Source organism: Mastigoproctus giganteus, chromosome 11, assembly GCF_048544385.1.
Source record: "Mastigoproctus giganteus isolate SK-2022 chromosome 11, ASM4854438v1, whole genome shotgun sequence".
Classification (NCBI taxonomy): Eukaryota; Metazoa; Arthropoda; class Arachnida; order Uropygi; family Thelyphonidae; genus Mastigoproctus; species Mastigoproctus giganteus.
In genome coordinates this window covers 168,549,204-168,574,993 of record NC_143585.1, presented here as the reverse complement: position 1 = coordinate 168,574,993, position 25,790 = coordinate 168,549,204, and the positions used below count along the sequence as shown (strand labels likewise).

The following is a 25,790-nucleotide window of genomic DNA, read 5'->3' as shown; positions in this document are numbered from 1 at the left end:
ATTGTAATTTTCAGGAAATACGTATGAAGGAAGGTTGTTCCAGAAAACGGCAGTTGAATGAATAAATGAGGAAGATGAAAAGTTGGTTCTGTGGGTTTGAAGTTGGACAGTAAATGGATGTTGGCCGGTGGCGGCACGTGTTCGGACTGTTTTGAAAGAGAGAGCAGGAATTATAGAAGCCAATTCAGAAGAACAGTGATGTGGATATCAGGGGTTTTGGATATTGTGGGTTTTGTTTGTTTTTTTTTGCTGATGCTGTTTAAGCTTGCTTCCTTGTATCATTCATTTTGCCACTGCTAATATTAATAACAATCAACTGGGTAGTGACTGTTGCCCAATTGTATTGTCACTGCAAAATAAATGCAAATTTACCATCTTGCCTTAGTCATGTCATTAGGTGGAACTTTGCTAATGTTAATTGGGAAATTATAAGCAAATGAACAATGGTATGCAAATGAGTTGTGTCAAGGGTGTCTGTTGATGATGCTTTCGCTTGTATCACAAAGTGAAAGAACTTGCTAAACAATGCATGAAAAGAACACTCCCAAATCTTAGGCAAAGTCCAAAAGCTTTGTGGGAAAATTAACATAACCAACTCAAGTGTGAATAAAAACAGAGATTGGAATAATATAATTAGGAAATGGCATTATGTGTAATTTTTCTCTTTAAATAACTACACTTCTACCACGTGGTCATTTTTTTTCTTTCTTTTCTTTTAAGTTAGTTTATTATTGACTAAATGTACTGTACAATTAGGTAACACTTTGGGAACCTTGCCCCAACCCAACCCATCATCAGGCCTATACTTGGCTCTACTAAAGTTTGGAAAAACAAATTGTTACAATTATTAATTCATTTATGTTTACTACAAACATTCAATTATGAATAATTTGTAACTTTTATACAAATAGAGGGAAAAAAAAGCAAATGTAAATGAAATACTGGCTTACCTATTAACAGACTCCTGTCTTGCTGAATGCCTACATCTTTATTCAGACATGGGATGCTTTTAACATCTCATTTATATATGTTGGGTCTGGTGCTGAATGTTGGCATCAGCTAAGGTAAAGAAAGCCAACACGAGAACAACGAGAAACATCGGATAATTTACATGGTAAATTAGTTTCCGGACACCGAACTCTAGCGCTGCTCGCTCGGTAAACAGATAGGTAGGTGTTATCGGTCTGGAGCCAAAATCGAAAAGGATATATTGATTGACAGGTAGGCGTAGCAAACGATGAAATGATTGGTGGTGGACGTGACAGAAGACAAGCTACTGTGTAGTCATTGGTTGGCATTATAATGTATTTATGAGTAAAGAATGGTGCATAATAGTTTTGTAATGAACGGTAAACAGATGGAAGAAATTTGTAAGGAAAATAAAACGTTGGTTGATTTTTTGATGAAAACTAAATTAATAAAAGTTTCGTTCTGTTCATTTTTATGTTTTTCATTATGTTTTTTTCTCAAAGCAGATTTTTGGAGTTCATGAGTGTTTTTACTATACTGTAGATTTAGGTTTGGTTATGAAAAAAAGGAAAAGGTTTCTTTATATTTCGTAACTTGACATTAAATGGTAGGTTAGGAAATAATAGAAACGGTTTCCTTATATTTAGTGACCTAACGTTAAACATTAGGTTAGGAAATAATATAAGAAAAGAAAGATTTGTTATTTGGTTTTTAGGAGCATTAGAAACTAAGGCCATATTGCTCCAGGGATATGCAGTGGTCATTCCCTGACCTTTCCGCATCCTCCGTATTTGGTGGGCACGGGCTCAAACCCCGGTCTAATCAAGAAGTGTGTGCTATGCACTGCTGCCCCGACCACCTGGCTATGGAGGCGCCTAGAAAAGAAAGAAAGATTCTATATATATATATATGTATATATATATATATATAGTGAATAGCTGTTGAGGTGTTGATTGATGTTATGATACGTGTGTATCCACATGAGTGTCTAAAAATAAAAGTACAGTAATAAAAAAAATAATATTTTGTTAATAAACAATTTATGCCCTGGTCCACATGATTCTAAAGGAAAAACGTTAGGTTCCCCCCTCCATTTCGGGAGGGGTTCGAGCTCCCATGGAATTCAAGTGGAGGTAACCTGACCTTTTTTCCCCATTATGGAAAGCGTTCATTAGGGCAAGTTACCATTAGTGCTTCTGAGTGCTACTAAAATGACACTAACCCGATGTTATCGTGTGTTGTGTTCACACACCAATATGCACATCGTTTGCCACGCCTACCTGTCAATCAATATATCGTTCTCGACTTTGCTCCAGACCAATAACACCTACTGTCTGTTTACCGAGCATGCAACGCTAGAGTGCCGTGTTGGGAAACTAATTTTCCGCATAAGTTATCCTATGTCTCTCGTCATTCTCATGTTGGCTTTCTTTACTTAATAAGATGCCTTGGAATCTTATTAATTGGCCAATGGTAGGTTGCCAGATCGACTATCCTGATCCCCAATGTTACTTGTTGTTCAAATGTGCCTTGGGGGGGGGGGGGTTGATTTTTTTTCAGAATGGTTAGCTCTCTTTCCTAGAAACTGCCTAGGTTATAATTATGCCAGCCTTGGAACTAAGGGGGATTGGTGGTGGGGAGAGGAAGAGATGGCTGTCTTTCTAGTATGGAGCTTTCATTGTTTGTTTTTTTAAGGTCTTCATTTACTGTCACTTTAAGGATGTTGAAATATTGTTGATTTAATTCTATACCTTGTCTTCTCTTTATAGAGTTGGCCTTGATCATTTTTATAAAGAATGATTCTTTAAATTTTCTCCTATTGTACTATTGGTCATTTGAAAGGACTAGGGTTGTTAAATTGCCATATATCTCCACACTGGAATGCATATGGTGGAACCAACTGATGATGTTACCAACAACAAATTCAAAAAATTCAACAAATTCATTCTTGGAAGCTACTAGACTTTTCATACCAACAAAGAAATATTGTTCAAGATTTAGGCCTAAATGGATGTCAGATGAACTAATTAGACATGTGACAGAGAAGAAAAATGCATGGGATATTTATAAATTAACATGTGATACAGAAGATTATGATAGATATAAGCTGGTCTGTAACCAAGTTACAAAGGAGGTTAGGCAGGCGAAGGCAGATTACGAGAAATCTTTAGCAAAGGATGCAAAGAAAAACAGCAAAGAGTTCTTTACTTGTGTAAATTCTAGAAGAAAGGGGATGAATCAGATTGGTCCACTTTATATCGATGTTTCAACTCTTGATGATCCTGCTCAGATAGCTAACAAACTAAATGAATATTTTGCATCAACATTCACACATGAGGAGTTATTCAAGGAGGAGAATGCCAGAAGTGTATTCATCTCTGGCAGTAGGCTAGAGATGAATACACTTCTCTAAATAACTGATAGGAGAAATTTTTCAAGATAAACACAAGAAAGGCACCTGGGGTGGATGGAATCAATCCAGTTATATTAAAGGAGGCGGCAAAGGAAGTAAGTAAACCCTTAGCCATAATTATGAGAGTTTCCCTGGACTCAGGGGAGGTACCCATGGACTGGAGATGTGCAGATGTGACCCCAATCCACAAAGGAGGATCAAAGGGAGACAGGTAATTAGAGACCTTTTAGTTTAACTTGTGTTCCAGGGAAATTAATGGAGGCACTGGTTAAAGAAGCATTGCAAGATCATCTAGAGCAAGACTTCAGTTATTGCTCGGACACAGCATGGGTTTGTTAAGGGGACGTCTTGTCTGACTAATTTGATTGGATCCTATAATGTAGTCACAACGGAACTGGATGCAAAGAATAACTTTGATATCATATGTTTGGATCGTAGAAAAACCTTTGATACTGTTGCACATGGAAGACTGCCGCACAAATTGGAGCAGTGTGGCATTGGAGGCAAATTGCTGCCATGGATAAAGGGATGATTGATTGGGAGAAGACAGCGAGTGGTAATCAAAGGACACTGCTCTTTGTGGACTAAGTATAATTTCACTCCTGTCTAGTGGTTCTTGCATTACCTCTTTAACCAGTGATTCCATTATTTTCCCTGGAACTGAAATGAAAGTAACAAGTGATCCTCCTTTCTGATAGGGAATACATTTGCAAATCTCCAGTGCACAGGGACTTCCTTCCCTGAATTCAAAGATGCTCTCATAATTATGGCTAAGGGTTTGCTTGACTTCGTTAATATAATGGAATAGATCACATTTGCCACAGGTGTCTTTTTTATGTTTAACTTAATAACACTGGCCGACAAAAAAAAAAATTGTTTCACTCCCTTAAAATTCAGCGTGATTCTTGTAAATGTGATGTTGAATTCAAATATGACACCCATATTGTTGTAACACCCACCAATTTTATGGGAGAAGGGAGTAAAATCTAAATCAGTTCTAGTGAAAAAGATTTCATATATTTTAAGAAAATGTTACATACAGTTCAAAATATTGAACAATCGGCCAATTAACCGTATAGGCGCCTCCGTAGCCAGGTGGGAAGGAGCAGCAGTGCGTAGCACACGCTTCTTGATTAGACCGAGGGTCGAGCCCGTGACCACCAAATACGGAGGATGCGGGAAGGTCAGGGAATGACAACAGCATATCCTCGGAGCAATATGGCCTTAGTTGCTAATGCTCCTAAAAGCCGAACAACAACATAAAAGAACAACAACATTAACCGTATTCTATTTACAGAAATATTTATCTGATAACAAAATACTGCTTTTGTCATGTTTTGCCTTTTATAATCGCCCATTGGTGTCTCCCACATGAGATTCCAACAGCAGCCTGCCAACATTTAAATTCTATACAGTAGGACCAACTGATGATGTTACCAACAGCAAATTCAAAATGGGAAGCATTCAAAGAACTTATCTTGGAAGCTACTAAGCTTTACATACCAACTAAGAAATATTCTTCAAGGTTTAGGTCTAAATGGATGTCAGATGAACTAATGAGACACATGGCAGAGAAGAAAAATGCATGGGATACATATAAATTAACACATGACACAGAAGCCTATGATAGATATAAGCTGGTCTGTAACCAAATCACAAAGGAGGTTTGGCAGGCAAAGGCCAGATTATGAGAAATCTTTGGCAAAGGATGCAAAGAAAAACAGCAAAGAGTTTAAAGAACTCTTTGCTGTTTTTCTTTGTTATGTAAACTCTAGAAGGAAGGGGATGAATCAGATTGGTCCACTTAGCATTAGCATTAGTAGAGGCATTTGATGCAAGAAAGCAAGCTTATGCAGCATCAGCCAAAAAAAAAAAACCCACTTTCACCCCTCTGTTCGTTCAAAATACCTGTCCAGCTGAGCCTTAAACTTATTTAGGCTATCAACCTCCACCACAAGGGATGGAAGTCTGTTCCACCAACCAACCACCCGCTGGCTAAAGGCAAATTTCCGCACGTCTATCCTACATCTGTCTTTCCTCAATTTGAATTTATGCCCTCTCAGGTGATTTTTCTGAGCTAGAGGAAGAATCCCATCAGCATTGAGCATGCTTAAACCATTCAAGGCCTTATACACCTCTATCAGATCACCTCGCTGGTGCCTAGTCTCCAGACACTGTAATTTGCAAAACTTAAGCCTTTCTTCGTAAGAGCACCCCTTTGTTCCATTCACTAATCTTGTTGCCCTTCTCTGTACTCGTTCCAGCAGCTCTACATCCTTCTTGAAATGAGGCCTCCAGACCTGTATACAGTACTCTAGGTGTGGCCTGACCATCGGTTTATACAATGGAATAATCACCTATTTATCCCTGCTGGAAAAATTCCTGTATATCATTGACAATACTCCATGAGCTACTCTTGCAGCCCGTCTGCACTGCTCAGAGAACTTCATATCTGCCTGCACAACCACCCCCAAGTCCCTTTCATTCTCTACCACTGTCAGTGTAGTACCACAGAGTTGATACGTTGCTCTGGGGTTGCTGTTTCCCATGTGTAGTACTTTACATTTGTCAGTGTTAAACTTCATTTGCCACCTCTCAGCCCATCTGCTCAACCTTTCCAGATCCTGTTGCAGCAGCATAGTGTCAGTAGTGTCCTTGACAACCCTGCCAACCTTTGTATCGTCTGCAAACTTGGACATTAAGCCTGATATACCATCATCAATATCATTTATAAATACAGAAAACAATAATGGACCCAACACTGAGCCCTGAGGGACTCCACTAATAACATCAGTCCACGATGAGCAGTGTCCATTGATTACCACTCTCTGTCTTCTCCCCCTCAACCACCCCTTTATCCATAGCAGCAATTTGCCTCCAATGTCACACTGCTCCAATTTGTGTAGCAGTCTTGCATGTGCAACAGTATCAAAAGCCTTTCTAAGATCCAAGTATATAATATCAAAGTTATTCCCTGCATCCAGTTCTTTTGTGACTGCATCATAGTATCCAATCAAGTTGGTCAGGCAAGACTTCCCCTTAACAAAACCATGCTGTGTCTGAGCTATAACTGAAGTCTTGTCTAAATGATCCTGCAGTGCGTCTTTAACCAGTGCCTCCATTAATTTTCCTGGAACAGAAGTCAAGCTCACAGGTCTATAATTACTTGTGTCAGCCTTTGATCCTCCTTTGTGAATTGGGGTCACATTTGCACATTTCCAGTCTATGGGTACCTCCTCCCCTGAGTCCAAGGAAGCTCTCATAATTATGGCTAAGGGTTTGCTTACTTCCTTTGCTGCCTCCTTTAATATAACTGGATAGATCCCATCCACCCCGGGTGCCTTTCTTGTGTTTATCTTCAACAGTTTCTCCTCCACTTTACTCCCAGTTATTTCAAGATTCTGTAACTTACTGCTAGAGTTGAATACACCTCTGGCATTCCCCTCGCTGAATAACTCCTCATGTGTGAACGTTGATGCAAAATAGTAATTTAGTTTGTTAGCTACCTGAGCAGGATCATCAACAGTTGACCCATCAATAGCAAGTGGACCAATCTGATTCATCCCCTTCCTTCTAGAGTTTACATAAGTAAAGAACTCTTTGCTGTTTTTCTTTGCATCCCTTGCCAAGGATTTCTCGTAATCTGCCTTCGCCTGCCTAACGTCCTTTGTAACTTGGTTGCATATCAACTTGTATCTATCATAAGCTTCTGTGTCATGTGTTAATTTGTAAGTATCCCATGCATTTTTCTTCTCTGCCATATGCCTCATTAGTTCATCTGACATCCATTTTGGCCTAAACCTTGAACAATATTTCTTAGTTGGTATGTAAAGCCTAGTAGCTTCCAAGATAAGTTCTTTGAATGCTTCCCATTTTGAATTTGTGTTGGTAACATCATCAGTTGGTCCCACTGTATAGAATTTAAATACTGTCTCAGTCCATCGTAGTCACCTTTACGGAAGCAATAACCCTTCCCTTTACCCCTAATGGTAGTTACCTCTTTGAGTAAATCCCACTTCAGCACACTGTGATCACTGCCACCTAGTGGTTCATTTATCTGCAGATTCTTAATGCATGAAGAATCACTGCTGATAATCAAATCAAGAGTATTACTCCCTCTAGTTGCCTCCCGAACATGCTGATGTAGAAAACAATCATCCAATAAATCCACAAAAGCCCTGCTAGTGTGTGAGTAACCAGCCCCCAAATTCCAGTCAATATCTGGGAAATTAAAATCTCCCATTATAAGACACTCTGATTTACTGGCCCACTCTATTTCCCTGTACAGTTCCTTATTATACTCATCAGAGTCATTAGGCCTATAGCAGACTCCTACTCTCAATTTTGATCTCCCAATGTTTATGTCACACCAAACTGACTCCACACTGCACTGTCCAGCGATGTCGACTGGCTTAACTTCCTTGGTTTTTATGTGTTTCTTAACTAATAGCATAACCCCTCCCCCCTTCCTATCCTGTCTATCCTTTCTGTAGACGTTGTACTCCCCAAATTGCAGTTCTGCATCCCTTATATCTGTGTGACACCACGTCTCTGATATCCCAACAATATCTGCCTTCGATGTTTTGAGCAATACCTCAAATTCATCAAATTTATTTCTAAACTCCTAGCATTGGTGTACACGCAAGTATACCTGCACCTGTTTCTATTCTTAGCTACCCTAACACAACCCATGTGTTGACTTGTACAGCAATGGCTCCCAGCAGTCTCTGAAATACCATGCATCTTGTTTTTCAGGCTTCTGCTCATTCTATTAGAAGCAGTGCAAGAATCTCTTTCACCTCTGCCAGTGGCTACTGTCAATCTATTGGTCTTTATCTCCCCCCAAGCTAGCAGTTTTCCGACCCACCTAACACTGCCTCGATAGCATCAGCAAATATTCTTGCACCCTTTCTATTTAAGTGTATCCCATCCCTGTAGAAGCAGTCTCTCCTGTTAACAAGTACAGTCCAGGCTGAAAAAAATTCTACCCCTTGAGCCTTGCACAATCTTTCCAGGGCCGAATTGATCGACAAGGCTCTCATCATATACTCCCTCCTATCGTGTCTGGGCAGAATTGCAGACACTTTCAAATTCAACCCTAATTCTCGGCTTTTGTTCAACAGTGACCTGTACTTGTTAAGTAATTCTGCCGGTCTCCTACTCTTAATATTATTAGTGCCAACGTGTACAACTATATCACCTTTTGTGCCCTTAAAAGATGATATTCGCTGTACAACGTCATCAACCTTTGCCCCTGGCAGACATACACTTGATATCAATGGTTCAACTGTTGATGATCCTGCTTGGGTAGCTAACAAACTAAATGAATATTTTGCATCGACATTCACACATGAGGAGTTATTCAGCGAGGGGAATGCCAGAGGTGTATTCAACTCTGGCAGTAAGCTAGATAATCTTGTAATAACTGAGTGTAAAGTGGAGGAGAAATTATTATTATTATTATTAGCCATATGGTACAAGGAAGCCTGAAGCTTAAGGTGCACCGGCCAAAAAAAAAATTGTTGAAGATAAACAGAAGAAAGGCACCCGAGGTGGATGTGATCCATCCAGTTATATTAAAGGAGGCACCAAAGGAAGTAAGCAAACCCTTAGTCATAATTATGGGAGCTTCCTTGGACTCAGGGGAGGTACCCATAGACTGGAGATGTGCAAATGTGACACCAATTCACAAAGGAGGATCAAAAGCTTACACAAGTAATTATAGACCTGTGAGTTTAACTTGTGTTTCAGGAAAATTAATGGAGGCACTGGTTAAAGAAGCACTGCAGGATCATCTAGACAAGACTTCAGTCATAGCTCGGACACAGCATGGTTTTGTTAAGGGGAAGTCTTGCCTGACCAATTTGATTGGATACTATGATGCAGTCACAAAACAGCTGGATGCAGGGAATAACTTTGATATTATATACTTGGATCTTAGAAAGGCTTTTGATGCTGTTGCACATGGAAGACTGCTGCACAAATTGGAGCAGTGTGGTATTTGTGAGATCTTTTTTGTTGCAGAACACTGCCTAATGTTTAGAATAATCTAGAAATAGAGTATATTCTAGAATTCTGGAATATTCTAGAAGAATACCCAAGAATTAGGGTGCACTATGGCCATAGTTGCTGATATGCCTAATAAATCCCTACAACAACAACAACACCAACCGAAGAATTATAGAATATTCTTGAATTCCAAAAAAACTGATGGACATTCCAGAACATTCTAGAACTCTGGGATATTCTAGAATCACACAAAAAAAAGTATAAATAGCTGATATTTGAACCATGCTGTTATTAATGTGTTTTATCTTCACAATGAATAGTTTGTTAATTTTGTTCCTCTATTTTTTATTGTTTGACTGTAATAAAGTTAAGGTTTCATTGCTTGCAGAAATGTCCACTTAATAGTCAGCATGAAAGCCATGGAATCAAAAGATTTTGCTGGAGATAAGCTGGACTCATGCTCCATCAGTCATATGGATAATTCTAAATGTCATGTGCTATCCTATACAACCAAACCTAGGTTAAAATTATTTAAAGAATTTGAATTTAAAGAACAACAGCTAATAGGTCAAAGTTGTGGATTACAACTGAGTGAAGAAGATGCAATTTGTCTACATCATGAAGCTTTGCTTTTGACAAAATTTGAATTTTTTTGACATGTTGCATTCCTTTCCAGAAGAAAAATCACATGGTGAAAAAAAGTTTACAACCAAGTGATTTGTCAATGGCAGACTACCTGAAAGACCTAACAAAGGTAGACATAAAACCACGCCAGAAGCTGTGCCCATCATGCCAAAAAGAGTCTAACAGCCGAAAAGCAGCAACAAGAACATCAACTTCATCTGGATCAGACCATGGTGACAAAATGCATGTGACTGAAAGCTTGAACACAAGTTTGATGGCTATTGGTATTTCTCCTCTGAAATTTCAGCGAATGGCTAAGAGACTTACAAGGCTGTGCTAAAAGGAAGGCAAGTACAAGATGTAATTGCCAGTAAAATTGCATCTATTGGTGTCTTGGATCCAAATGACATCGTGGAGCCAAGTGCAAATCATCAGTGTGGAAACTGTTAGATTACAACGAGCTGCTGAAAGAATAGAAAGAAAAGTTTATGGTATCAAGTCATTCAGAAATACTTCAAATATTAACACTAGCTCCAGTTAGTTGGTCCATAAAGAAAACAACGGAAGAGTTTAGTGTCTCAGAAAGAATGGTCAAGAAAGCTAGAAAACTTAAAGCAAAAGAAAGGATCATGGCCATACCTGGAAAAAAGCAAGGAAAAAATCTTTCTGAGCAAGTAAAGCAAAAGGTGATGAAATTTTTTGAAGATGATGAATTTAGTCAGATATGCCCTGGAAAGAAAGATTACACTTCCATTAGAAATGCCTATGGAATGCAAAAGCGACTACTACTCAGCAACTTGAAGGAAATGTTTATAATTTATCAAGATAGAAATGGATCTGACATTGAATTTTCTAAATTTTGTGAACTTCGACCCAAGTGGTGTCACCAGGACACATTTTGTATGTGTATGCACAATCCATCAAAATATCAAGTTAATTCTAGCAGCAATCCTGTTGAATATGATTACAAGGTTCTCATTGGTAAAACAGTCTGTGATTTGGAGTCAAAAGATTGTATGCTTCATCGGTGTGAAATAGATGAATCCAGGAATAGATGAATTAAAAAAGTTTCTAGAGAATATTTTTGAAAACAATGAACCAGAAGATGTTATTGAATTCAAGCAATGGATACACACTGACAGAGATACACTGGACACAAAGCAATTAACAATAGAAGATTTTATTGAAGAGTTGAGTACAAAGATATTTAACCTTTCCTGTCATCACTATATTGCTAAACATCAAAGCTACCATTTGAAGTCAACAAAGGAAAGCCTAATGAAAGGAGAATTGGTCATCTTGATGGATTTTGCAGAAAATTATTCATTTGTTGGGCAAGATGCTATTCAAGGGTTCCACTGGGAGAATAGCCAGGCTACATTGCATCCGTTTGTCATTTATTACAAGCAGGGCTGCCGTGACCCTATGTGCCATCAGTAAGCGAAATAAAATTTGCCGCCCCAAAATATTTGGATTAAAAAATAAAACAAGGCATAAATAAAATAGCATTCATTTATTAAAAGAGAAAATAATTACAAAATATCTCATATGTAATATAATGAAATAACAAGCAAAAATAACAAAATCATTCTGAAATTCTGTAAATAAACTTTAAATTCTAAATCACAGTAATCGTATTCTACCACAATAATAAAATAAAAGGAATATAAGCAAGGAAACAAATTTATGTTTCCTTGCTTATTTTCACATTTCTTAAAGGAAATGCGAATTTATTAATTATTTCATTTATGTTTATTTTTTCCGAAAGGTCATTTTCTGTTGAAATTATTGCCAAATTAGAAAGTCGTTCAGACATTGTTGATCATAAATAATTTTTGATTAATTTTAATTTTGAAAAACTCCGTTCACCCCAGGCAGCTGAAACTGGTAGTTATAAAAATTCTTAGTGCAACTGCTACATTTGGAAAAGTATCTGTAAAATCGTTTTTAAAAATATGTTGTAACGATTCACATGGAGTAATACAGTATTATCTTTAAGAGTAGCGAAGAAGAATTTCTTCGTACAGCTTAAGGGTAGTGAAGAAGAATTTAAAGTGCATTAAATATGAATTATTTGTTCCATTCACTGTGTTTAGTTTTTTGTCTAACCTGCTGTTTGCTCACTCTCATAACCCAGAATCTGGAAATTACCGACACCAGAGGCCCAATTACAATCAGAATTTGTGAAGCTAATAATTATAGAATAATGTTATCAAGTAGGGAATTTGTTTACGGCATTGAGTGCGCCTTCACAAGGTTCCTTGTGTGTATGTGTGCCATATTTGGGAAAACCACATCTACATGCATAGACCTATAGGTCAATATCTGTGTCGGGCAATATCTGTCGTCGCTCAAATTTACACAGACGGGGTCAGATGGCCATTCAGGTGGCCTGCGCTACATACACACACAGTTTGACTGCACAAACTTGGCCTGTGCAGGCAAGCTGAAGCGTCTGTAGGTACCCTGATGCATACAAAATTGGTAGTATTACCACCAAATTTGGATCCACTGAAACTGCAAATAACAGAGCATATATCACCAAATCAGCCTCTCATGCTAATTATTCAGCTACAGAACTCAGTCTACATTTGCATTCACATAATTATAACACTCAAACAGATTCTGCAATAATATTAACAAAACTGAATTCCAATTATAAACTATTATCAATACACAAAGCTTTAGCCATTGAATGATTTTCCTACTGAACCTTGCAGGATAACATGTAAAATTTCTGGCACGTGCGCTAACCATGCACCACAAGAGCTAGAGTTAACCTTTATAACACAGAATTTCTTTCCTGATTAAATGAACCAACTGATGATGGAACTGCGAAAGTCCAACGTTAGGACTTTTGGTTCTTCTCATTCTTAGTTTCATAATCGTTAATTTTTATGTATGACAATCCAAGCAGAAAAGAGTGCACTTTTGTCCCCTTGGGGAATTTTTTAATTTCCCATTTTAATTTCCTCATTATATTTTAACCATATGGATTAGGAGGCAAGTTTCGTGATATTTATAAGCAACGCTGAAAAGCTGAAATTGTATAAAGAATCGAAGTTATAAGCATATGCTAACAAATAAGTTGCACATGGTAGCACAAAAAATACTTACCCTGAGAAAAAAATTAAAATATAGTATATAGTACGGTCAGTCCTTGTATAACACGTGTTTACACTACACGATTTATAAATAGGGGAATGATGTCGTATATAACACAAACCGAATTCGCCTTTGTGTTTACAAAAAATGGCAGTCGAACTCGGGAATCACCCAAACTGAAAGAAGAGAAGTTTTTGAAAATGTATTTGTGTTTTTCGTATGATTGAAGGTTTCAGTGAAGTGGAAACACATTTCCCCATAATAACATAAAAATCCACAATTGCAGCTATTGGTATTATCGCAAATGTAATTAGATCGAGTTTATAACAAATTCCACCAGCAGGAAAACAACTGGATATTGTTTTTATTGTTTTATGGTAGTGATCTCCAAAATGTATTTTAGTAAAATGTAAGCTAGCTTGAGGGATAATAGTTTGTTTCTGTCTTTGCTGCTTTGTTTATTCATTCGCCACACGTGGGCAGCTTTGTTTGTGTATCAAGCATGCCTCCTCATTTTTGTCCTTTTTTATACTGAAATTGTGTTTTATTCCCTAAAAATGAGTAAAATACTTGAGAAAAGTATGAAAATGAAGCATGCTGGTGAAGATACTACAGATTCAGAGAGAAAAAGAAAAGCAATACCAATAGACTGTCAAAAATTCTTCTGGAGAAAACTTGTAGCCGCCTCATACAAGTGTTTATGGCCAAAATCACACCGGCCTCTGGCCCACCAGGGTTTCCCTGGTAAGGCCAGTCTTTGTTGATAGAGGAAAAAAATGAAATTATGAAACGCTTTGCATGTGATATTGCATGTATCGCTAAATAGAAAATTTCACTATAAAGAAGTTTGTTAATTAAACAGAGGTCCTACTTGTATATGTAAAAAGTGTTTTTTTGGCACCCTCTTGAACTGCCGCCCATAAGCAACACTTACCTTGCCTACCCACTTGCGACAGCCCTGATTACAAGGATGTTGAACTTCAGAATATAAGTTTCTGCATAATCAGTGACTGCCTTCAACATGACACAATTGCAGTGCATGTTTTTCTAACCAACTTAATTGAATATTCGAAGAGTTCATGACAGAAATCAGGCACTTTACTACTTCAGTGATGGTTCTGCAGCTCAATACAAGAATTTCAAGAATTTTATTAACTTGTGTCATCATTAGAAGGATTTTGATATCAGTGCTGAATGGAATTTCTTTGGCACTAGCCATGGTAAGTCACCATGTGATGGAATTGGTGGAACAATAAAACGATTGGCAGCACATGCGAGTCTCCAACGACCAATTGAAAACCAAATCCTGACACCAAGAAACATGTTTGAATTTTGTGACAAGCATGTGACTGGAATAAAATTCTGTTTTGTTTCTAAAGAGGAAATTGAGCAAGTAAGACCATTTCAAGAGAAAAGATTCATAAATGGTCATACTATTGCTGGAACAAGAGAAAATCATCACTTCATTCCTATTGACACAAGACAGATTTGTGTTTGCAGAGTATCAAATGGCACACCATCTTCATTTGTAGTTCATGTAGATCAGACTAGTGAAACCAATATTCAGTATGTGCCAATTGTTAATTTACAACCTGGCCAATACATTGCCTGTATTTATGACAATAATTGGTGGATTGGAAATATTTGTGAAATTTCATTTGAAGAACACTATGTATTGGTAAAGTTCATGCATCCTCATGGAGCAGCTCACTCATTTCACTGGCCTGCTGGACAAGATGTCGGCTGGATTCCTGAACAACAAATTATTGCCAATCTTCCAGCTCCAAAAACAACAACAATGGGACGACAATATAGCTTGCCTGAAGTAGTAATATCAACCATCAATGAAAAGTTCCAGTCCATTACAAAGCAGTGATTCAATATCTTCACATTCACTTGCTTATTTCAAATTGTATTGTGTTTTAAATAAATTTTGTTGCAGGTTGTAACTTCTTTCAAGCTTAGAAACCAATAGAACATCATCTTTATGCTTGGAATCCTGAATAAAGACCACTTTTCAGGCTTGGGAGCTTGCACTAAAGAAACCTATGCAATTTGTTTTCTTGCCATTTGCACCTCCATTGTAAAAAAACGCAGATCTTTTTGTGCATTGGCAGTATATCCTTTCTCCTTAAACCAAAGGGCAGAGTAATTGCAGAAAATTTCACTTTTGTAAATGCAATAGTTCTGTCCTTATTGAGATGTGAAACTTCACCATCAAATAAGTATGTAAATATTATGTGGAAAATATAAAATGTTTAAGGCCATTTTTAGGCCTTAAGTAGCAAGACACAAAACTGAAAAACCATGATTCTTGTTGCAAAAACAAGAGAATTGAAGGTATCCCACATTAAAATATTTGCCCCTAATTTTGAGTCAAATTTTGAGGGAAAATATCTCAGCCAGCAAACAAGAAGTATAAGAGCTCATATTTAGTTAGGCTGAATTCATGCAGATGTTAAATGGAATACCCAAAGAAGAAGGTACCAAAGGTTTTTATTTCAAAGTTGTGACTTTCAAAAGTCTTGCTTAAATTTGTCAAGACCAATTTTTGGTGCCAGTTTTAAACCGCATTGTAAAAAGTGTGGAGGTTTTTGTGCCTGGACACCAAACGTTTTCTTTTCTCTGCCAAAAGTTAACTAGGTATACCAAGTTTCAGAGCACTACCTCTCAATGTTTTGCAACAGTAACACTTAAAACTTTGAAAATTTTTTGTGATTTTCTCCACATAACACAAGTGATCTCCACAAAAAAGGTGCTGGCGCCTCAAGCATGCTATATTTTGAACTGAATTTTTGCACAGCTTCTTTGGAAACCTGTTTAAACATCTACACCAAGTTTCAACAAAATTGAAGATGGTCGAGCAGGGATCATCTTCAAAATTAGGCCACTTGACATGGAATCACCCAATATGCTCCCCTTTATCCTTCCTGTTTGTACAGGAGCTTGAAAACAACCTTTATGGTAGTGATCACTTCCCCATGATATCCGCCCTTTACAATGGGAGACCATGGTGGAAGGTCAATCAGGTTGACTGGAATGCCTTCAAAGATCTGGCATCATTTGATACCACCACTGTCAGCAAGGAATCAATTAATGATGTGGTAAAACACATCTTGGACACTGTTGTCCAAGTGGCAACTTGCAATTCCAAAGACCTCAACTCGGTTTCCACTATTTCCAAAACCGTGGTGGAATTCTAAATGCACATCAGCAAGGAAGGCTCGTAACAAGAGGTGGGGAATATTTTGCCATTACCCCACCACAGATAACCTAATAGCTTTCAAACATGCATGTTCCAAAGTACGTTATGTAAGACATCAGAGTCAGAAGGAATATTGGATCCACTTCACATCTTCCATCAACCAGGAAAGTCCAGAAAATGAAGGGCAGATATACATCACACCCTTCATCGATCCTGGAGCATGATGGATGTGCAGTTGCAGACCCAACTTCAATTGCAAACACTCTTGGGAAGATATTTGCAAAAGTGTCTGTCAAAATACCTTACCTCCATCCCTGAGTTTCTGACCCTCAAAAAAAAATGCTAAAAGGCAATATTTGAAGTTTTGTCAAATAACTGTGAGCATTAGCATCAGCCAAAAAAAAAAAAAAAAAAAAAAATTCCACTTTACCCCTCCGTTCGTTCGAAATACCTGTCCAGCTGAGCCTTAAATTTATTTAGACCATCAACTTCCACAACAAGGGATGGAAGTCTGTTCCACCAACCAACTACCCGTTGGCTAAAGGCAAATTTCCGCACATCTATCCTACATCTGTCTTTCCTCAATTTGAATTTATGCTCTCTCAGGTGATTATTCTGAGCAAGAGGAAGAATCCCATCAGCATTGAGAATGCTCAAACCATTCAAGGCTTTATACACCTCTATCAGATCACCTCGCCGGTGCCTAGTCTCCAGACACTGTAATTTGCAAAACTTAAGCCTTTCTTCGTAAGAGCAACCCTTTGTTCCATTCACTAATGGAAGTTGCTCTTCTCTGTACGCGTTCCAGCAGCTCTACATCCTTCTTGAAATGAGGCCTCCAGACCTGTATACAATACTCAAGGTGTGGCCTAACCATTGCCTTATACAAGGGAATAATCACCTCCTTATCCCTGCTAGAAAAATTCCTGTATATCATTGACAAGACATTGGCAAGTCCCTGTTTTGACAAGGCAGGGATTCTTCCTCTTGCTCAGAATAATCACCTGAGAGGGCATAAATACCCGCTGCCTTTAGCCAGCGGGTAGTTGGTTGGTGGAACAGACTTCCATCCCTTGTTATGGAAGTTGATAGCCTAAATAAATTTAAGGCGCAGCTGGACAGGTATTTTGAACGAATGGAGGGGTGAAGTGGAAATTTTGTTTTTTTTTTGGCTGATGCTGCATAAGCTTGCTTTCTTGCATCATATGCCTCTACTAATACTAATACTAAGACACCATGAGCTACTCTTGCAGCCCATCTGCACTGCTCAGAGAACTTCATATCTGCCTGCACAATTACCCCCAGGTCCTTTTCATTCTCTACCACTGTCGGTGTAGTACCACAGAGTTGATATGTTGCTCTGGGATTGCTGTTTCCCATATGTAGTACTTTACATTTGTCAATGTTAAACTTCATTTGCCACCTCAACCCATCTGCTCAACCTTTCCATATCCTGTTGGAGCAGCATAGCATCAGTAGTGTCCTTAACAACCCTGCCAACCTTTGTATTGTCTGCAAACTTGGACATTAAGCTTGATATACCATCATCAATATTATTTATAAATACAGAAAACAATAATGGACCCAATACTAAACCCTGAGGGATTCCACTAATAACATTAGTCCACAATGAGCAGTGTCCATTGATTACCACTCTCTGTCTTCTCCCCCTCAACCACCCCCGAATGAATACAATCAACCCTTCACAGATTGGGAAATGAAAGTGGCACTATCACTATCCCAGGCAAGTGCTGTAGGGCCAAATGACATCCCTTATGAGGTGTGATTTTTTTTTTTTTTTGGCTGATGCTGCATAAGCTCATATATTTGCTTTCTTGCATCACATGCCACTGCTACTACTACTACTATTAAACACCTTTTATTTGAATCTCTGGATCAGTAGCTCTGTTTGTACAACAGTCTTTCTTAAAGATGAATTTCCGGACTCCTGGCATAAGGGAATCATGATTGCCTTTCCGAATCCAGGAAAGGATCCAAAATTTCCGAATAACTACTGTCCGATTTCTCTGACAAGTAGCTTATGCAAAATCCTGAAATGCCCATCTCGTGTTATTTAGAAGCAAATGACTTCCTTTCCAAAGTACAATGTGGTTTTCAAAGGACATTAAGGATGTGAGGCCAATTCTCTCTCTCTTACAGTTCACCTGTGATAATATTAAAAAAGGATTTTTTTAAAGATGGAGCAAGGCTCCCTGTAATGTGAGGCCCTCAGCTGTAATTTGTTTAGCTTATGTGTAAATCTGGTCCTGAGGAACAGGTCAACACTTGACCATCTTATAAGACTGGAAACATCTATTTGAGATGCTTTCCTCAAACATGAGCACTTAGTGTCAATTTTATTTGATATGGAAAAAGGGTGTGACACTGCTTGGAGATTTGTTCTAGCTTTGGAATTTTAAAGGATATCTATGGGCTGGGTCTTAGGGGCCACTAGCTCTTTTTATTAAATATTTTTTTCTGAACCGGCCATTCCAAGTTCGTGTAGAGTCCATTCTTTCTCGATCTTTTTGTCAAGAGGAAGGAGTCCACCTAAGGGTTAGTGCTAAGCGAAGTTCAGTAAAAATTAACCTTGATAGCTTTTTGCTATCAAAGTTAATTCTATTCCTCCAACTGTAAACAGCACCCTCTTTGTGATGACGTTTACCATCTTCTCTCAGTCATGCAACATGAGGATTATCGAAAGATAATTGCGGCATGCCATTGACCATGTTAAAACTTGGGCAATGGCTAATGGTTTCAGGTTTTCACCTCAGAAACCTGCATACACTACACTTTTGTCTCAAATGGAACCTGTCAGACTGCCAATTGTCCCTTTGGTATCCATGTCCAAGAGCTGCTCAGAGAGCTCAACATCATGGTAGACAATGTTGCCCAGTCACCAAGGCAACCACTTCTACTCTGGCATGCTCACTTACCATCATGCAACTTCTCCATTAAAAATTGGGGTGAGGCCATAACTCCATCTTCTGTCTACCAACAATGCTATGCTGCTCACTGAACCGAATACTGTGACTTCTTGCCTGTCTTCACTGATGGCTTGGAGTTGTCTGTCGGATCTGCTGCTATCTTCCCAGGTAGTACTATATCTTGGAAGATTCCCCAAGAATGTAGCTAATATACAGCTGAGTTGTATGCTATAGCCTTGGACCACATTAAAATCCATAAGTATCAAAGGTGTATGGTGTATGCTGATTCTCTATATATACTGCAGGCTTTATCGGGGATGAGGTTTACTCCTCATCCATTCCTGATCCGGATCCACAGATGCTACACTCTCTATCTGAGTGCGCATTTGACATTCATTTCTGCTGGATTCTAAGCCACACTGGGATCAGGGGCCATGAACTGGCAGATACTGCAGCCAGATCACCAGAACCCCTCATTGCCTGTTAGTCCCTTACACAGACTTCAGGCAGGTGATACATCTTACGTTACTCTCCCAATGGCAACAGTCTTGGCATGGGCAGAACACAAACAAGCTCTATCAAATAAAGCCTGTAATCCACAACTGGCAGTCAAGTTTGTGCAGGAACTGCAGAGAGGAAGTTGTTCTAGCTTGCCTCTGCATAGGACACAGTCATCTTGCACATGGATTTCTGCCAGAGCTGTGCCGAGGGTGAGGCGAATGAGGCTCTTGCCTCACGTGAAAAGCTGAAAGGGGCGCCAAAAGAAAGATTAAATAATTACCAACGTTGCCATCATTACAAGTAGGGTGCAATTTTTCATTCTTGCCTCAGGTACTAAAATGGCTCACACGGCCCTGATTTCTGCTGAGGGCAGATGACTCTCCTATGTGCAAGAACTGTTGCTCTGTTTTAACTATTCATCACATTTTAACTGAGTGTCTAAGTTTTAGAGACTAGCATAATTTATATTTTACCACTTTTAATCATCTGGCCGAGTGGCATAGTATTTAGGGTTAGGCACCACCTGTAGTTTCTCACATCTGCACCATATGTACTCTGTAATGGAACAGAACTATTGCATAAGTCAAAAAAAGTGTAGTGTCTGATTTATGCAGTATTGTGTTATGTTCTGTTGTTGTGGCTCTGGCTACTTGGCTGCAGGGCTCTTAGTGGGACCCTACGTTGCCCGCTGCCACCACTGGAAGTGAGCCAGACTGCCCTCATACTCTGGCTGATCTCCGCCAAGGTTGTCTGAGCTTTCTGGACAGAGACCAAATAAAAAAAAGGGAAGCGAGTGGTGGAGTCAAAGTAGTCAAAAGGAGGAGGATGAGGAAAGAAGGCATCCTCCAGCAGAAAGAAGAGGTGGGAAGGGAGAAGTAGGAATCACCCCTGGTCTGGGAGCTCACCAAAGGCCAGGGAAAGGAATACAGCTTGCAGAACAAGGGAGGGCTGCAAAGTTGAGTAGGTGCAATGGAAAGTGTGTGAGTTTGATTGCTATCAGTTAGTGCCGTCATTCCTATGAAGAAGATATCCAGTTGGGAGTCTTATATACTCAGTCAGATATTGTCTGACAATGACCATGTGTTTGCTGTTTTTAGCTATTTAAAATCAGTAAACCTTTATACTCACCTTTAAAAAATTTACCTTTTATTGTTATTTCTTCATTGATATATCTTTTATACTTTTTATACCTATGTTATTATCGTTATTGATATATCTTTTAATACTTTTTATACCTATTAAATTATATATCTTAACCTAATTTGTTAGGTCACTGAAAGCTTAAATTTTTATATATGACTTGGTTTTGCCGCATTATAGCCTTAGTTGCTAATGTACCAATAAAATCCAAACCATTCTATTTGTTTAAAAGTAGTAAAACAATAAAGTAGTGAACCAGTGCAACATGTTGTGAAGGGAAATTTTATTCTGCTGTCAGCATTATTATCATTACATTACCTAAACAGTTTAAATATGACTGGCAAAAAAAGAAAAAAAAGAAAAAAGCAGAATATACCTCCTTATTCCATACGATTTATTAAGTATTTTATTTTTGTAATCTATTTATTTCATTACGAAAATTTTATTTTGTTTCTCAGAGCAAACTAAACTAGAATTACAATTAATAAGCTTTCGGCTGGGAGGCAGCCTTCTTCAGATTGAATACATGAATGGCAGTTGGAATAGAGATGTGCACTGCCAGGATGGTGCGTGAGGCGCGTGGTTAATTGTTTGTTGATGTTTGTGGCTGTGACATATGGTGGTGACGTGGCCAGCGTTTGTCTATGGATAGAATTACTGCCTCTGTGATGGGGTTAACTTGGCAACCACTGTTCCTGTTCAAAGAGGCATCCGAGCATTTTATATTTAACGATTCCAACCAGGTGCGCTTTAGGTAATGGTGGGACCTGTCCACAACCACGACATCGCGGTGTGGGTCGATGTCGTGGCGGGTTGTCCAGACATGCTCGGCGATAGCTGAGTGTTCTACATCTGCCAAACGAATCGCCCTTTTATGGATAAAATGAAACGCCCAAGTTAACCCCATCACAGAGGCAGTAATTCTATCCATAGACAAACGCTGGCCACGTCACCACCATATGTCACAGCCACAAACATCAACAAACAATTAACCACGCGCCTCACGCACCATCCTGGCAGTGCATCCTGGCATAGACAAACGCTGGCCACATCACCACCATATGTCACAGCCACAAACATCAACAAACAATTAACCACGCGCCTCACGCACCATCCTGGCAGTGCACATCTCTATTCCAACTGCCATTCATGTATTCAATCTGAAGAAGGCTGCCTCCCAGCCGAAAACTTATTAATTGTAATTCTAGTTTAGTTTGCTCTGAGAAACAAAATAAAATTTTCGTAATGAATCCAGAGCACGTAGGCCTTTTTTACTATATTTATTTCATTTTTTTATAATCTAATCAATTTAAATTTTTAATATTACTCTTGTATTTCAGCAGTATTAATAAAATTTCATTTGTTTATTACTAATAAATATTATTTAATTCCATCCTTTCAAATACAGAATGGTATGTTTATTTTTCATATTCTCTCGGCGCCTCCGTAGCCAGGTGGGAAGGAGCACCAGTGTGTAACACACGCTTCTTGATTAGACCGGGGTTCGAGCCCGTCACCACCAAATATGGAGGATGCGGAAAGGTCAGGGAATGACCACCGCACATCCCCGGAGCAATATGGCCTTAGTTGCTAATGCTCCTAAAAAACCAAATAACAACAACAACAACAACATATTCTCTGTCGAAACCATTTTGTTCCCAGGTTTGAGAGAAAAAATTATAACCCTTGTGTGTGTGTGCGCCTGTGCGCAAGCCGACCGGGCTAGCCGAGTGGGTAAAGTACCTGCCCAGCAACCCAAAGGTCGCGGGTTCGATTCCCGCCTCGGGCTTGGATCAAAGTACTGCAAAAACCTTGGGAGGTGCAATATGGCCACAGAAGCCGATGCGCCAACAACTACCAAAATCAAAATCAAATCAAGCCCGCGCGCACGTGCACGCATATGCATGTTTTTGCTCTTAGTAACCCTAAAAAACCTATTTGTTGGTCCCATTAGGATCCCCACCCCTAGTAGGCCTTGTAATCCATCACATCTTGCTTTTCCGGCTGCTGCATGTCTCAGTATAATAGAATTCTGCAAGAATCAATTTCACTTATGTTTATGGTTGCCATTCAACTATCAGTCTGTGTATTCCTCCAAACTAGCACTTTTCCAAACAACTTAACACTGTCTCAGTAGCATCAGCAAGTTCTTGCACCTCTTCTATTAAAATTTTTATGCATGAATTTGCTATTAAAGTACTGCAGTATTTCTCAACAATATTTCCTATAACATCTCAACATCATCATCACGTCTTTGCACAATCAGTTTATACACCATATTTTTTAGATTTAAAAATAGATGTCATCCTTGAAGACCCCAAGAAATAGAGCACATGCAGCTTTGTTAAAAATATTGCACTTATGTTTGTGTGTGTACTTGCAGTATTCTAAAATAAAAACTAATATTCACATTCATTTCTTATTTTCCAGAAGTTGCAGTCCGCCACTGAGCCTGTGTACGCTCAGGTAAATAGGGACAGGAAGAAGAATCGGCAAACAGATATGTCTTCCCTGCCACTCCTCCTTGATGATCACCATGGAGTACCTTCAGCAGGTGATTCCTGGGTATGAAACAAGAAAGGTTTTAAACTGTAGCCTAATCAGAGATGGAAAGATGATTTGTGATATAGCATTAAAAGTGAGTCACAAAGAAGTCAAAGCAGTGAGATGTTAACATTCCTATAAAACGACAGTTGGCAAAATACTTTTTGTATTGTCATTTTAAATTATGCTTTCTTATTGCTTTTGACTGATGTGATTGGAAGAAAGTATTAACCTGTGCCCAAAGGGCTCAGTGGATTGCAACAAATGTAATATACCACTAGTGCCTGAAGGTGAAGAGGGGGAATTACAGGAGCAAGGTTCTGACATCTTTCTCCTAATAAGTGATTGAGTCCAATACATGTGTCATGTTGATTTTATTCGTGCCAAGACAACATATTTGTGATAGAACAACCTAAGGTGTATAAGGATAGGACTACAAAGAATTTTAGTGCTTGTCATGAAATGGAATCTGATATGTAAATTCTGGGTAATTTTTATGGATTCTGCTCCTCTTCCCCCACCCCTTCAAATTCCAAAGTACTTACCTGCCACTTTGCACAATTGTGTGGACTTGCCCGCAAACCACAAGTGTGTTCATTGCAGTTTGGAGGGTTCTCCTTATTTGTACAGTGTTGGTTCATCAATGCTCAATTGCAGGTTGGTCCAAAGTGTAATTCTGTTGTAATAATAAGAGATGAATCTAAGGAACTGCTCTTTAAGACTGTTGAGTGTTGAAAGAAGCTAAATGCCTCATACAGTTATCTCATTTAAACATTGTTGGACTGATGGTGTTAATACTTTTTAATATTGTTTTTGTTCATTTTAAAATCTCATTTTTTGTAGTGGTGATTTATATCTTCCCCCCCCCCCCCCCTTTTTCTTCCCCCTCCACCCCACCTTTTCTATCCCTTACCATTCCTTGTCTCCCCCCCATCCTCACATTTTCTCTTATTCCCCATGCACACACTCTCTCTCTCTCTCTCTCTCTCTCTCTCTCTCTCTCTCTCTGTAATCCTGAAAGTATTGTTTATTTTTGCCAGTCATACATTGCAATTCGTGATGTATTTGTGATAATTCTCTTTATGCAAAATCTTATAGAGTTATTGGGAATCCCATTGTTATATATGCAGCTGTTTTGTAAATGTTGTAAGGTGTTAATCCCCAGTGACTTGTTATTTGTTTATCAGCCTACAAACCAGCCAATGGCTTAATCTGTTAAGTGATTGCCATGCAGGTAACAAATAATAGTGAAATTGCTCACAATAGATTTTTGCATGTGGGTGGCATGGCTTGGTAAAATATAAAGTGGGTATCTGTTAGCAAAGACTGTTATACTACAGGGGTATAACAGATTATTATTATCTCAGTCGAAATGTAAATTAAAATTAAAAACTGTTATTACTTGTTTCTTTGTTACATTTTTGAAACAGAAGCATCAGATTTCTTTAAAACAGATGTGATCTAAATAATTCCTCTTTATTATTAACTTTTTCTGGACTGTGTTAATTTCATGTACATTGATTAGCAACTATATTAGTTGAATTGTTATAAATTCACTCACCACACAATGTTAAAAGGACTTTTAAGAAATATTTAGGTTGTATTGTTGGCTAGCTTCTTGACACCAACAAACTAATTGTATAATAAATAAATATTTCTTTAGAAAAAAATGAAAATTACTTCCTCTTTTTATTTTTGTTTTTAAAAAATGAAATTACTTCCTCTGATGGAGAAATTACCTCAATGTCAAGTTTAAAATAAGTGCTTTTTTATTCACTGGGCACAAATCAGTAAAAAAAAATCTATTTGTTCCTATGAAAACATGAAGACTGCATAACATTGTAGAAAATAAATCAAGTATATCTTTTATCAAAGCAAGAATATAGGAAATGAATGAAACACATTTTTGTTATGCACTGATTTTTCAATAAAAAAGGAAGTTTTTTTTTTTTCATCCCTCTCATACTATGTTAAGCAAATATAACTTTTGCTTGCTTTTTTTTTTTTTGTCTATTTCCATATATTTAATAAAAGCTTAATCACTAAATATACACTGCCCTACCATTAATATCCAGACACCCCTCCGCTGATAGTTAGTCAGACAACTAAATATGCTCATAAGCAATCAAGGACACAGTAGTACAGTTTTGAATGCAGGATGCCACAGTTGACAGAATCAACAGACTCACATAAGCAGTCAGTCTGTATGTTATGTTTGAATGGCACTGAAGATCCCTGCACTGATGATCAATGATGCTATCTGCAAATGGAAGTGGACTGGTGCCAAAACTGTCAAAAAGCAACCTGGAAATCATGGAAGTTGTTGGAACATGAGAGGAGTGCTCTTCAAAGA

At 38.4% G+C, this 25,790-nt stretch overlaps 1 protein-coding gene across 4 annotated transcripts in view; it reads left to right on the top strand.

Moving 5' to 3' along the window:
* LOC150078563 (catenin delta-2-like) overlaps positions 1–24,300 on the top strand; it is a 666,545-nt gene extending 642,245 nt beyond the window's left edge. For 3 of the 4 annotated variants that reach the window (XM_090385058.1, XM_090385056.1, XM_090385057.1), the window contains exon 20: positions 23,324–24,300. In XM_090385058.1, coding sequence (XP_090241184.1) covers positions 23,324–23,464 — 141 coding nt within the window. In that variant the 3' untranslated portion in view covers positions 23,465–24,300. The remainder of the gene's footprint in view (positions 1–23,323) is intronic. The other variant, XM_090385059.1, reaches the window with a different exon arrangement.
* Positions 24,301–25,790: the final 1,490 nt, after the last annotated feature.